The sequence below is a fragment of the Melospiza melodia genome, chromosome 21, assembly GCF_035770615.1.
Source record: "Melospiza melodia melodia isolate bMelMel2 chromosome 21, bMelMel2.pri, whole genome shotgun sequence".
Lineage (NCBI taxonomy): Eukaryota > Metazoa > Chordata > Aves > Passeriformes > Passerellidae > Melospiza > Melospiza melodia.
Genome location: NC_086214.1, coordinates 4,051,629 through 4,065,863, shown reverse-complemented (window position 1 = coordinate 4,065,863; position 14,235 = coordinate 4,051,629). Strand labels below are relative to the sequence as shown.

General features: G+C 54.0%; 1 protein-coding gene across 4 annotated transcripts in view; it reads right to left on the bottom strand.

Annotated features, from left to right (window-relative positions):
- CALN1 (calneuron 1) overlaps nucleotides 1–14,235 on the bottom strand; it is a 176,204-nt gene that overhangs the window by 52,942 nt on the left and 109,027 nt on the right. For all 4 annotated transcript variants that reach the window (XM_063173650.1, XM_063173651.1, XM_063173653.1 and 1 more), the window contains one exon: nucleotides 6,178–6,290. In XM_063173650.1, coding sequence (XP_063029720.1) covers nucleotides 6,178–6,290 — 113 coding nt within the window. The remainder of the gene's footprint in view (nucleotides 1–6,177; nucleotides 6,291–14,235) is intronic.

Genomic DNA, 14,235 nt, shown 5'->3' with positions numbered 1-14,235 from the left:
ACTGCCAGGGATCCAGGGGCAGCCACAGCTACTCTGGGCACCCTGTGCCAGGGCCTCAGCACCCTCTGAATAAAGAATTCCTTCCGAATCTCTCACCTCTCTTTCTCCCCAGCAGTCGATTTAAGGTTCTTTTAAAAGCTGACACAGCAGCTCCTGAAATCCAGGAATTGAGATTTTTGCAGCAGAGCAGCTCAGCCCCAGCAAAAAAAATTCTGCTGCAAGATGTAAAATGTCCCATCCTGTGGTTTTACAACATCCTGCACCTGCCCAGAGGGGCTGCACTGCCTCAGGAGGAGGAGGAGGAGGAGAGGGAGGAAGGGCTGACCCCAGAGGGGCACCTGGAGCTGTTCCCACATCAAATTGGACACAGACACAAAGGATTCCTCTGCAGCAAGGCTCATTTGCTATCATCAGATTAACTCCTCTGCAGGGACAGCAGGAGGAACTCACACACGGGAAGCAACTGCAGCAGGTTTATCTCTGAAACTCCATAAAGAAAAAACTGTCTTCAGAGACAGCCCCAACACAGCCCCTCACTCCCTGCTCCCTCATTCCCTTTCCCTCATCCCTCTTCCTCATCTCCTCTCCCTCACCCCCTGCTCCCTCACTCCCTTCCCTCTTTCCCTCTCCCTCACTCCCTGTTCCCTCCCTCTCCCTCGTTCCTTTCTTCTTCTTTCCCGCTCCCTCCCTCCCTGTTCCCTCAACTCCCTGTCCCCTCACTCCCTTCCCCTCACCCCCTGGCCCCTCACCCTGTTCCCTCACTCCCTGTTCCCTCATCTCCTGCTCCCTCACTCCCTCCCTTCCCTCTCCCTCCGTGCCCTGCCCTGTGCCACGGCCATTCCCTCACATTTTCCCCTTCATTTCACTCTATTAAGGCACTCATTGATTGACCAGATCAGGAGAGCCCCGATGTGTCCCCTGGGACTCTCCTGCATTCCCAGCTGCACGGGCAGAGCAGGAAACCTGAAACCTCGAGGCTGGGATCGGAGGGGAACCTCCGCGTCCCAGCCCAGCCGTGTCCCAGCCCAGCCGTGTCCCTCTGCTGTCCCGTGTCCCCAGCCAGCCCCAATGCACCCTCACAGCTGGATGAGGGCCCTGCTCCGATTTCCAGGGAACAAAGTGTCCTTTGGGGCCTGTGCTGGGGGTGCAGCTCAGTCAGGAGTTCCTGCTGCCCCTGGCCTGCCCCTGCTGTCCCTCCCTGTCCATGGCCTGTCCCTGCCTGTCTCTGCTGTCCCTGCACATCCCTGCCTGTCCCTGGCTCATCCCTGCTGTCCCTGGCCTGTCCTGGCCCGGCTCTGCTGTCCCTGCCTGTCTCTGCACATCCCTGTTGTCCCTGGCCTGTCCATGCTGTCCCTGCACATCCCTGATGTCCCTGGCCTGTCCCTGATGTCCCTGCCTGTCTCTGCACATCCCTGCTGTCCCTGGCCTGTCCCTGGTGTCCCTGGCCCATCCCTGCCTGTCCCTGCTGTCCCTGGCCTGTCCCTGCTGTCCCTGCACATCCCTCCCTCCTCGCACAGGGGTGCTGTTGGATTTTTGGCCATTCCTCCTCACCCGTCAAGGATCACAAACCCCAGGCTATCCCTCCCCCTAGCAAAAGTCTGTGAGAGCCTGGAGAAAGGAAAAGGTTCCCCCAAACCCAGAGAGCACAAACAGCTGCTGAGCTGTTCCCTGTGCAGGACTGGTGGAATATGAAATGCAGGGAACTCTCAGAACTTTGGGCCTGTAATCCAAAGTTTAGGATTAAACACAGGATTTGATCTGAGACCTTGGAAAAGGCTTCCAAACTTAGGTGCTGGAAGTGAGAATGTGGATTTATAGTTTAAAGCAGAGACATGTTAAGCTAAGTAGAGGAAAGTTTAGAGTTTCAGAGTTTAAGATATAGAAAAAAATAAAAGTAGTTACAGAGAGGTAAAGAAGGAGTTTAGCATGCAGCACTGTAGGTTTGTGTGTCATAACATGATTGGCTAAGAAAGCTTACCCTGTAGCATGGGTCCATTAGATGAAATATTTAAGGATTGGGTCAAAAACATAAATATCCTTGTTGGCAGTGTTTTATTGGTCAATAACTCCTTAAAAAGTCTTGCAACTAAGAGTCTTGTGACCTTGTGAACCGTGCAATGAAGATGTGAGCTGAACTCACCCTTCCTGCCCATGTAGAAGATAAGAAAATAAACCTCATCATCAAAACCAGCTCAGAGGTCCTGTCTCAATTTCCTTCTAAAATTGCCCACAGGTAAATTATCACACAAGACCTGCCTCCCCAAACCTGCAGGGACATCCCAGCAGTGAGAAATGAGAGCTCTGGGCAGCATCTCCCCATTGGAATTCTGCTGCTCCTGCAAAGCAGCTTTGTTTATCCCCAAATGCCCAGGCTGCTCCTGATGGCATGCACGGGCACCGTGGCTGAGGGGATGATCCAGCCCTGTCCCCTCATGCCACACAAAGCCCCAGATGTCCTCCTAAATTCCCTGCAGCCTCCCCTGTCCCCTGATGCCACACAAAGCCCCAGATATCCTGCCTGAAACTCCCTGCAGCCTCCGTGTACACACAGCAAAGGGAAAAAGGGGGAAATCAATCAGGCAGCACTTTGGCTCTCAGCTGGTCAGGTACAAAGTGTACTTGATAATTTGGCTTTTCCAAATCACCTTATCAGTGCTGTGGGCACAGAATTTCCCCTGCCCCCAATGCAGATGCAGCTCTGTTGTTTAACAATGCCACTTGTCCTGACCTCCCAAAGCATTTCAGCCACCCCAGAGAGGTTCCTTCCATTCAAAACCTCTCTTCCAGGGCTGTTATTCTCTCTGGGCCCCAGAGCCTGGAGCTCCTCTGTCACAGACATCTTTTATGAAAAATCCTTTCCTTAGGATTTTTCCTCCTGAGAAGCTGAGAGGCCTCAAGATCAAAATGTAAATATTGATTATCTGCTGCTGTGGAATGCAACAGGTGCGTCTGTGATTGGCCCATGTTGCTTGTTTCTAATTAATGGCCAATCACAGTCAGCTGACTTGGACAGAGAGTCCGAGCCACAAGCTTTTGTTATCATTCTTTCCTATTCTATTCTTAGCCAGCCTTCTGATGAAATCCTTTCTTCTATTCTTTTAGTATAGTTTTAATATAATATATATCATAAAACAATAAATCGGCCTTCTGAAACATGGAGTCAGATCCTCATCTCTTCCCTCATCCTTGGACCCCTGTGAACACTGCCACACTTCTCCACATTCCATCCCCAAGGAAGTGTTTAACCCTGGAGCCTGGAGGTCTTTGCCCTTAGAAATGAGCCTGGCAAAGACATCCCAGCGTGGGGAGGGCTGGAGGGCAGCTTCTGGGATGGAGAGGGGAAGGCACTTTTGGGATGCCCACATGGCTCCTCTCTCCTATGGGACTGATTGAAGAAGCTTTGGGGTGAGGCTTCATGGTGGCACTGCTCAGCCAGGTGTCCCTTTTGTCCCATCCTTGTCCCCCAGCCCTGGGCATGGGCACAGCCTTGTGGGCACCATTCCCTCCTTAAAATCCTTCCTTGGGAGTGGCTGCAGAGCTGAAGGGCTCTGTCAGCAACCCGGACTCAGCCCCGGCCACTCACTCCAGAAAATGTGGAAATTGCACATCAGGGGAAATGGGGAGCACGGCCAAGCCCTGGCTCCCACAAAAGCTTGGCTTCCCATCAGGGGTCCCACTGGAGATGCTGCAGAGGCAGAAGTGCTCAGGGATGAGGTGACTGATGGCCCTGCAGAGGGATTGGTAAAGCCAGGGAGCAATGGGCAAAGAGAACCTGTTCCCTGAATGACATTTCCATGATTTTTCCTTGCTTTGTCTTTGGGAAAAAGCTGCAGAGATATTGTACTCCAACCCCAGAGGAAAAGCAATCAGAGCTCTTCAAGGGCTCAGAAATCCAGGGAAGTGCTGAGTAAAGAGGTGGTAAAGCCCATAACTGCTGTTCTCCAACACCATGGAGCACTGGTGGAACTCAGTCAGAGCTTTGCTGCCTGAAGGAGCCCCTGAGGCTGTCCCTGCCCACCAGGGCTCCCACCTGGAGCCTCTGCTCCCTTTTCCCTGTCCCATCACAGCCAGGGAGGCACCAGAGCCATGTCCCTATGGAAGCTGATCCCAGGAACCCACTGCCCTAAATCCAGGCACAATCCCGTCTCCCAGCCTCATTCCAGGCATTTGCAGGGGTGGGAGTGTCACTAAAAGCAGTGGGTTAAACTGTGAGCAGAATTCTCAGCAAGGCTCCAGACTTCTCTGCTCCCCATCCAAGAGCTCAGCTCACAAACCTGATTTTCCCACCAGGATTTTTGCTTCTTGAGCAGCTCCTGAGGGGCTGGAATTCTGGAAGGTGCCAACAGCTCCATGGGATGGGATGGGATGGGGCTCCCTCCTCTCGCTCCGAGCCTGGGATGAAGCTCACAAGGAGCAATGGAGGCACCAAAACATCCCTGGCACCCAGTCCTACTCCTCGTGGTGCCATTTACTCCCCCCAGATGCATCACAAACCATGGGGGCTTCACCAGCACCAAACTCCTGCTTTGACAATCAAATCCTGGAATCCAGAGCAGGATTTTCAGGGTTATTCCTGTCCCGTGCCAGAAGGCCAGAACAAGTTTTTAAAAGCCTTTTAAAATACTCTTCCAAAGCTCCACCCAATTCAGTCTGGACAGGGCTGGAGGGTTGTAAAAGAAGGCAGAAAATCTCATTTCCAGCTTTGGCTCTTTTGCTTCATTAAACTTGAGAACAGCCAAAGTTTCTCAGCAGGCCAGGGTTGTGGGATGGTCAGTGAAAGGAGCTGGAATCCCACAGGAAGCCACACATTTGAACCATTGGCAGCAAACGTGCAGCTCTGTGTTTTGGAGAATTTTTGATCCTGCCATAACAGCCTGGACTGCTTTTCCTGGAAGGTCCAGCTCTGTTTAAAGTCTCACTGCAGGGCAGGCAAAAAGCAGCTCCCAGTGCTGGATCTGTGTCCTTCCAGTGCCTGGGTCCAGCAGGACCAAACCACCCCAGGGCAGCACCTGGGGCAAAACTTTCTCTGGCACAATACAGAGTGCTCATCCCTAAATTCAGCAGAAATCCCAGTGGGACCTGACCTGCCCAGCACATTCCCTCCTGTTCCAGATTGCAATGCAAGATGTTTTCCATTACCCTCTGTATGGCAGATTACCTTTGCCAAGTGGGCAGTTTGCCTTATCTCTCTCTTTGAGTGACCACATTCACACCTCCCTCAGGAGGGGACATTGCTGATAACAGCTATTGAATGTCACTGCATGGCTGATAAGAACTACAGCATCCCATTGGGAGATGTGAGCCCAGAGGGAGGAGCCAAGCATTCCTACATGGATACAATCTGGAGATTCTGGAACACCAGCACGGCTTCTCCACTGGTTTCCCCAGAGGAACAGCAGCTGCCTCTTCTCCCACTGGATCTTCAGAGGAAGAATCCATCCTTCTCTACAGGATCCCTGCTCCAGCAGAACCACCCCTGACACTGCAGGAGGGCTGAGCCACAATTCCAATGGGACTGCTGCCAACACCCTGACCCACAGGGTGTCAGGTTGGGTTCTGACTCTGTCAGTGTTGTTTCATGTACTGCATTGTTTATTTTATCCTTTTATTTTTTTTCCTTTCCCTATTAAAGAACTGTTATTTCCTGCTCCCATATTTTTTGCCTGAGAGCCCCTTAATTTAAAATTTATAGCAATTCAGAGGGGTGGGGAGGCTTTGCATTCTCCATCTCAGGGGAGGTTCCTGCCTTCCTCAGCAGACTCCTGTCTTTCCAAACCAAGACACCTCTGTGTGGAACAACCCCTGCCACAGCCAAGGGACACTGGACAGGGACATACTTCTGGGAGCAGCTGGGTAGCTTCAAGGTTCCCAGCTCAAGAGATTGCTGGAAAAAAATGCTTTTCCTTCCAGAAGTGAATCTCAGAGTCCCAAAGGTGCTGCACGAGTCTTGGGGTGCTGCTGTGTCCAGCTGCATCCATCCACAGGTACACAGGGCTTAGCTGGACACAATTCTCTCCCCCAACATGGGATGTTGTCCCACAGCCCCCAGCATGATGGACCTCAACACCCTTTCCACAGTCATTCCCACTCAGTAAAACATCCTGTGCTCCTCAACAAATCCACTCTGGAAGCTGCTGAGAGCTGCCTGAAGCTACAATTCAAGCAATGCTGACTTACCTGCCAGAATATGCTGTCTATTGTGTTCCCCAGGAAGCCATCCCTGCCCTCCGACGACACCAGCTTAGGTCCTAGAATGGTCATAAATTCATCAAAATCCACCTGGCCATCCCCTGGAATGAGAAGAAAAGATCAGAGACTCAGAAATCAGAGAGAAGGTTGGGTTGGAAGAGACTTTTAGAGGCCATATAGTGCAGCCTGATGTGAATAGGGACACCTTCCACTATCCCAGGGTGCTCCAAGGCCCTCCAGCCTGGCCTTGGGCATTGCCAGGGATCCAGGGGCAGCCACAGCTGCTCTGGAAATCTGTGCCAGGGTCTCACCACCCTCATTATTATAAATGAATTACCCTTTCAAGCCCAACATGCCCCTCTGGACCTGCTGCACATCCGGATCCCCACACCCTGGGGAACCTCCACAGCAGCTTCTTGGTGCTCACAGACCCAAATCCTTTGCTGTGCCAGGGAATGACCCCTGTTATGTCCCAGATGGCCCCAAGGACAGAATCAGGCCGTGCACTGAGGGGAACAGGTCATTCCCTAGCTCCAGACAGTCCAGAGGCAGCTCCCAAAAAGCCATTTTGGCAGGGGGACAGGAGCCAGCAGCACAGCCAGGGCTCTCCCTCTCAGGTTCTGCACATGATTTACAAGGCCAGACCCAGGCTCCAGAGGGAGGGAGAGGGAGAGCAGGGCCAGGCCATTGCAGATCCAGCAGGCAGAGCAAGAGCCAGGCTATTGCAGATCCAGAGCAGGGGCCAGGCCATTGCAGATCCAGAGCAGGGGCCAGGCCATTGCAGATCCAGAGCAGGGGCCAGGCCATTGCAGATCCAGAGCAGGGGCCGGGCCATTGCAGATCCAGAGCAGGGGCCAGGCCATTGCAGATCCAGAGCAGGGGCCAGGCCATTGCAGATCCAGCAGGTTTTTCAGCCCAGCTTGCCAGCAGCATCCGTGTGTGCCTGGCATGCAGAGCAGGCAGTGCAGGCACAGCCTCAGTGCCACCAGCAGGGACAGGTGACAGGTCCTGCCACTAATGAGCTGAGCTGGTGCAGTGCTGAGTGTGGCTCCTGCTCTGAACAAGGCAGGGGGCTGTTTGGAGGGAGTTTTGTACCAAATGTCACTTTTCCCTCCACAAAATAAAGGGATATTCCTACCTGCTGAAAGATCTTTAAAATCCCTGTCTGTCTGAGCAGTTCAATGCCCAGATCTCCTGAGAATGCTTAACCTAATCTTGTGGAAAATCTCCTTCATTGATCAGGCCACGGACATCTCCTCCTCCATGTTAATGAACTGATGGGCTGGGTAAATCAAACCTGCTCCCTGCACTGGTAGGATTTGTGGGGGGTGTGTTTTACTCCCATTCACAGGGAAGTGACCGCATCCAGCCCTCCCTGGAGCTGCTGCTGCTCAGTCCCCAGGTGTGAGAAGTGTCTCAGACTGTGAGGCTCCAGCAGATCAATGCCAGGGCCACGATTGAAACACCGGCAGTGCCCATGGCAGTGCCGTGTGCCAGCCCTGCCACCGCTGCTACCTGTGCTTCTTATCACACCTGTGCATCTGTGCTTCTAATCAATCACATCTGTGCTTCTTATCATATCTGTGCTTCTTATCACACCCGTGCATCTGTGCTTCTTATCAATCACATCTGTGCTTCTCATCAATCATATCTGTGCTTCTTATCAATGACATCTGTGCTTCTTGTCAACCACATCTGCACTTATCACACCTGCGCTTCTTATCAATCACATCTATGCTTTTTATCAATCACATCTGCACTTCTTATCAATCAAATTTGTGCCTCGTATCACACTCCCGTGTGCCGATCTGAGCAGCCGCGCAGCTGATCGCGATTTCCCGTGCCCTTATCTTGGCACAAACGCCGTGGGAAAAACCACAGCCTGAGTCCAAAAGCGGCACAGCCCGAGCCCAAAATCAGCACAGCCTGAGCACAAAACCGGCACAGCCCGGGCTGGCTTTGGGCTCGGGCACAAAACCGGCACAGCCCGGCCACAAAACCGGCACAGCCCGAGCCCAAAACCGGCACAGCCTGAGCACAAAACCGGCACAGCCCGGGCACAAAACCGGCACAGCCCGGCCACAAAACCGGCACAGCCCGGGCACAAAACCGGCACAGCCCGGACACAAAACCGGCACAGCCCGGGCTGGCTTTGGGCTCGGGCACAAAACCGGCACAGCCCGGGCCCAAAACCGGCGCAAACTGAGCCCAAAACCGGCACAGCCCGGACACAAAACCAGCACAGCCCGAGCCCGAAACCGGCACAGCACGAGCACTCCCTGGGCCGAATTGGGGTCTCCGGGCTCCAGGAGATCTGGGATTTCTGGGAGGGAATATTGTGGGGTGAGGCTCTGCAAGGGATGCTGTAAAATGGGAGGGATCCGCTCATGGTCCCGCTGCTAAAGCCGCTCCCAGCTGCGGAGCTCTGCAGGACCGAGCTCGTTTCTGGGCTGGCATATTGAGGTAAGGGGTGGGCAGCGCATCCCCTGGAGAGCCATTCTGTAAAACATTTCTGGGCAGGGGGAAACGCGTTCCTCAGGCGCCCCTGGGGTGGATCGGTCCCGGCACGTTCCCTTCCCGGCCGGATCGCTGCGGAAGGGAACAAGGTGACAGCGGCTCCCGGTGATTTACACCGATGGCACCGACAGCAGCGAATCCGTGCGCTGGGATGCAAATCGGGATGCTTTGGGATGCTAATTTCTTTAAATTAGCCAGATTAGCAAGAAAACAATTTGCATTTTAAAGAGGTGCTGATACCTGCCCCCGCATTCATTTGGCCTGTGCCCGTGTGACCCCGAGCACGGAGTTACTCGGTTCGGGTCTCTCCAATGTCACTCCACCCTCAGAGGCCACGCAGGACTCGGTCCCACACGTGATTCCAGAGAAAAGGACTGCTGGGCTCTGACTTTGTGCAAGACTTTGGGCAGCCCCTCGCTCGTGACTTCCCTCTGCCTCTGCCAGGGATCATCACTAACTTCAGAGGCTTTAATTGTCAGCTTAATGAGAGCATCTTCCACAGCCTCCAAAGAAAGATGCCGCTGAAAAATGCATTATCCCCTTACTGACTGCTTTTTCAATTAAAACTCTTAACTAGCAAGGCAGCTACACCGCACTTTTGCCTGGTAGAAATATCCCTTTAACATTCATGTGAAGCTGCAGAAAACAAACTTTCCCTGCCATCAGCACCTCAGGAGACTGCAGCATCATTTCATCAACAGAGAGAAATCACGGGTTTGTCTGAAAATTCCTTTTGACAGCCACGAGAGCAATGTTATAAAAACCAACACTAAAACCTGCACGGGGCTGCTCTGCACAGCCCGGGCACCACCACAGCCCGGTTTTCACATCCCATCCTGGGAGCACAGTGTGGAATTTGGGTTTGGCACAGGCAGGAGCTGCCCAGCTCACCCTCCTGCTCCTCCCCACGGCGCGCACCAGCGCAGGAATCAAATCCAACCCTCCCATCCCTGTGCTGCAGATGTGCTGCTCTCCCCAGAGTCCTTGGGATTCTGAGCCATGTGTGGATTATCCACAAATTAACTCACAGTTGGTTTAAGGATGGGGACAAAAGAGAAAAAGGCTGAGTGGGAGCTGGTGTGCTGCCTGTTTTCCCAAAATCCCTGACCCCAGCAGTGCTCACAGGACCCCAGTCCCCCTGTGAGATGTGTGCTGGTCACATCCTCCCCTCCTCTGCCTCAGTTCATCCCACAGGATGAGAACCCCTGGGAAGGCTGGAGGGGCACAGCAGGACAGCTGCAGCCAGGGGGAGCAGGATGTGCTCCCTGGCCCGGGACAGCTCCCTCCTGTCCCTGCTCCCTGGCACAAACACAGATTTATAAACCCCACTGGGCTGAGCTCCCTGACTGAGGAAGGGAAATGGTTCCATGGGGACCAGGCAGCGAAGGGTTAATGGCTGCACCTGAGGGTTTCAGAGCTCCTTTCCAGCTTCGTGATTCCATGATTCCAAGGCACTCACACATTTCCAGAGCTTATTTACAAACTGGGAAGGCAGGGAAAGCTAGGGGCACATTGGGGTGGGGTCTGCTGGGACATGGAAACCCTGGGAATGAGGGTGAGGGGTCTATTGGGACAGGGAAACCCTGGGAATGGGGCTGAGGGGTCTATTGGGACAGGGAAACCCTGGGAATGGGGCTGAGGGTTCTATTGGGACATGGAAACCCTGGGGATGGTGGTGAGGGGTCTATTGGACATGGAAACCTTGGGGATGGGGCTGAGGGGCTGCTGGGACATAGAAACGCTGGGAATGGGGCTGAGGGGTCTATTGAGATATGGAAACCCTGGGAATGGGGCTGAGGGGCTGCTGGGACATGGAAACCTTGGTGTGAGGGGTTCCTGGAAAAGGGAAACCCCTGGGAATGGGGGTGAGGGATCTATTGGGACAAGGAAACCCTGGGAATGGTGGTGAGGGGACCTATTGGGACATGGAAACCCTGGGAATGGGGGTGAGGGGTCTATTGGGACAGGGAAACCCTGGGAATGGTGGTGAGGGGACCTATTGGGACATGGAAACCCTGGGAATGGGGGTGAGGGGACCTATTGGGACATGGAAACCCTGAGAATGGGGGTGAGGGGTCTATTGGGACAGGGAAACCCTGGGAATGGTGGTGAGGGGTCTATTTGGACAGGGAATCCCTGGGAATGGGGCTGAGGGGTCTATTGAGATATGCAAACCCGGGGAATGAGGGTGAGGGGCTGCAGAGACATGGAAACCTTGGTGTGACGGGGGTGTGAGGGGTTCCTGAAAAAGGGAAACCCTGGGAATGGGGCTGAGGAGCTGCTGGAACAGGGCAGGCTGGCAGGTGGCAAAGGGGGTGAGCACAGAGGGGCTCCAGGCCCATCCCTCAGGATTCCACGCCATCCCTGAGGTCCTTGGGCCAAGGGATGGGTCACTGCCTGTGTGGGTGATCTTTGCAGAACACCAGAGCTGAGCTCAAGCACTGGTTTAAAGCCACCTAAAGCTCTCCTTGATTCCCTCCCAGCAGTGCCCTCACATTCTCCTCCCCTGTAAAGCTCCCTGTTAATCCTGGCATTAATGTCACCGAGTCACCCGGGGGCACCAGCGCTGAGGCTGAGCCTCATGACTCAAACAATGACTCAGAACCTCTCTGGCCACCCCAGCAGAGCCAAATCAGATCAGCTCATCATCCCCAGGCCCTCAGCTGGGTGAGAAGAGCTCCAGGTGCCCACAGACCTTTGCTCCCTGCAGGAACCAGGGAAGTGTGACAATAACAAGGCATGGCACTGGTGAGCCTGGCTCGTTGTCCCATCGTGGGAAGAGGATGCTGAAGGCACCAAGCAACACCTCTGGGTTCTCTGGGAACCTTTCCAGTGCCACACACCTCGTGTGGCCAGCAGGGACTCACCAAAGCTCCCCCTCACTGCTCGTCCATGGGGTGCAGAGAGAGCCTGGGGATAATTCCAGCGTGAGGAGCCCCAGCATCAACATGTGCCGTGGGTGAGCTCAGTCTGGCCACTCCCAGAGCTCCACAGAGCTCCAGCAGGGAATCCTGGGCTCCCATGGCACATCCAACACCCTTGTGCCCAGTGTGGAGATGGCAGGGCTGGTGCTGGATCATCTCTAAGGACCCTTCCACCCCAGACTGCTGGGGCTCTTTGATTCCAAGGGCATCAGGGGTGATGAAGCAGCAGCAAAGAGCAGTGAGGAGCTGGGAATTCAGGGGTTTTCCAGACCCTGCAGCCCAAGGAGATTTGCTTTGGACCTGAGTGACTCAAGAAAGGCATGTCTGCACCTCTGCAAAATGTCCATTGGGCCTCCTAAATAAACCTGTGGGACCACAAAATCATGGAATCATTGAGGTTGGAACTGACCTCCAGGATCACCAAGTCCAACCTTCCTCCAGCACTGCCAAGGCCACCAGTGACCCATGTCCCCAAGAGCCACATCCACACAGTTTTTGAACATTTCCAGGAATGTCTGACCATCCTTCCAGTAAAGAAATGTTCCCAAAATCCCCCCTGAGCTGCCCTGGCCCAGCCTGAGGCCGTTCCCTCTGCTCCTGTCCCTGTTCCCTGGAGCACAGCCCGACCCCCCGGCTGTGCCCTCCTGTCAGGAGCTGTGCAGAGGAGATGGGACACAGGAAAAAGAAAATCATCAATGACTGAACACCTGGAGGGGGCTGGAAAAGCACCACTGCCCTCCAGGGAGCAGACTGGGGGTTGGACACCATCTCAGGGGAGATGAAAGCGCCTGCAGCCCTTTGGAAAGGGGATTTACTCCCTAAGCCACGTCCTTTCAACACCAATTCTCCTCCAGGTTCTGATCCCACATCCCCAGAATCGAGAGGTTCCAGGTGGCACCAGCTGCTCCTGCTGGTTCTGCTGGTTCTGCACTGGTTTGTGAGAGCTGAGCACAGAGAATTCCCACCCTCTCCCTAAGCTGTGAGCTCAGACAAAGGATTTCATCTTGCCTCAGCCCTTCACTACGGGGAGCAGGGGAAGCTGGATCTGCTGGGATGGGCAGCAGGAACCAGAGCCAGAGCTGTGCAGTCATCTTGCCAGGGCACCAGCAGCCCCAAACAGCCCCAGCTGCACCCAAACCACCCCCTGAGCCCATCCCACCTCCCCTGGTCCTGATCCCACAGGATCCACCCTCAGAAATCTGCCCAGGCTGGAAATGCCAGGCAGGGAGAGCAGGGTCCAAATCCCCTCATCCCAGGGAGCAGCAGCAGCTCCTGGGAACTCCTGCCTGAGCTTTGAGGGGAAAAAGGGAATGCTCAGAGGAGCAGAGGTGACTCCATCCCACCCCATTCCCATGGGATTGTCCCACCCTCAGCCCTCAGGAGAGACCCCTGACTCTACAAACATCTCCTGTCCCAGCCACTGCCTTGGAGGGTGGAATTAAATCTGGAGAAAGAGCTGGAGAGGGGAAGTGGAGGGGGAAAACATGGCTGGAAATGAGAGGGAGGAAAAGGAAATGAGAGGGGGAAAGGAAAATGAGAGGGGGGGAAGGGAAATGAGAGGGGGGAAAGGGAAATGAGAGGGGGAAAAGGAAAGTGAGAGGGGGAAAGGAAAATGAGAGGGGGGGAAGGGAAATGAGAGGGGGAGAAAGGGAAATGAGAGGGAGAAAACATTTCTGGAAATGAGAGAGGGTGAAAGGGAAGTGAGAGGGGAGAAAGGGAAATGAGAGGGGAAAAAGGGAAATGAGAGGGGGAGAAGTGAAATGAGAGGGGGGAAAGGGAAATGAGAGGGGGAGAAGGGAAATGAGATGGGGAAAAGGGAAAATGAGAGGGAGAAAACATTTCTGGAAATGAGAGAGGGTGAAAGAGAAGTGAGAGGGGGGAAAGGGAAATGAGAGAGGAAAAAGGGAAATGAGAGGGATAAAGGAAAATGAGAGGGGGGAAAACATTTCTGGAAATGAGAGAGGGAGAAGGGAAATGAAAAGGGGAAAAGAGGATGAGAGGGGGAAAACATTTCTGGAAAAGAGAGGGGGGGAAGGGAAATGAGAGGGGGGGGAAGGAAAATGAGAATGGGAAAAGATGCCTGGAAATGAGAGGAGGAAAAATGGAAATGAGAGGAGGGAAAATGAAAATGAGGGAGGGAGAAAGGAAATGAGAGGGGGAAAAGATGCCTGGAAATGAGAGGGGGGAAACGTTCCTGGAAATGAGAGAGGGGAAAGGAAAATGAGAGAGGGGGAGAAGGGAAATGAGAGGGGGAAAACATTCCTGAATTTCATCACCTCCACCCCCGGGCAGAACGGACTTCGCCCGGGTTTTCAGAGCCTTGTGTATCGAATTGGTTGGATAATGCTCACTGATTGCTCCCTGAATGAGCCTTTCTCTGGCCATTCTCAGGATAATCAGGTCCCTGGCAGTTCCCTGCGTGGCCCGGGCCGGGGTGAGGATGAGGATGAGGATGAGGATGTGCGCTGGGAGCTGATGAGCGCCGCGCTGCTCCTGCCGAGCGTGACCTCCAGCGAGCAGCGAGGTGAGATATTTAAAGTTAATGAGCTGGGTTTGCAGCTCGGGGCCCCGAGCACACAATGCTGTTTATTTTTATTCTCCGGCA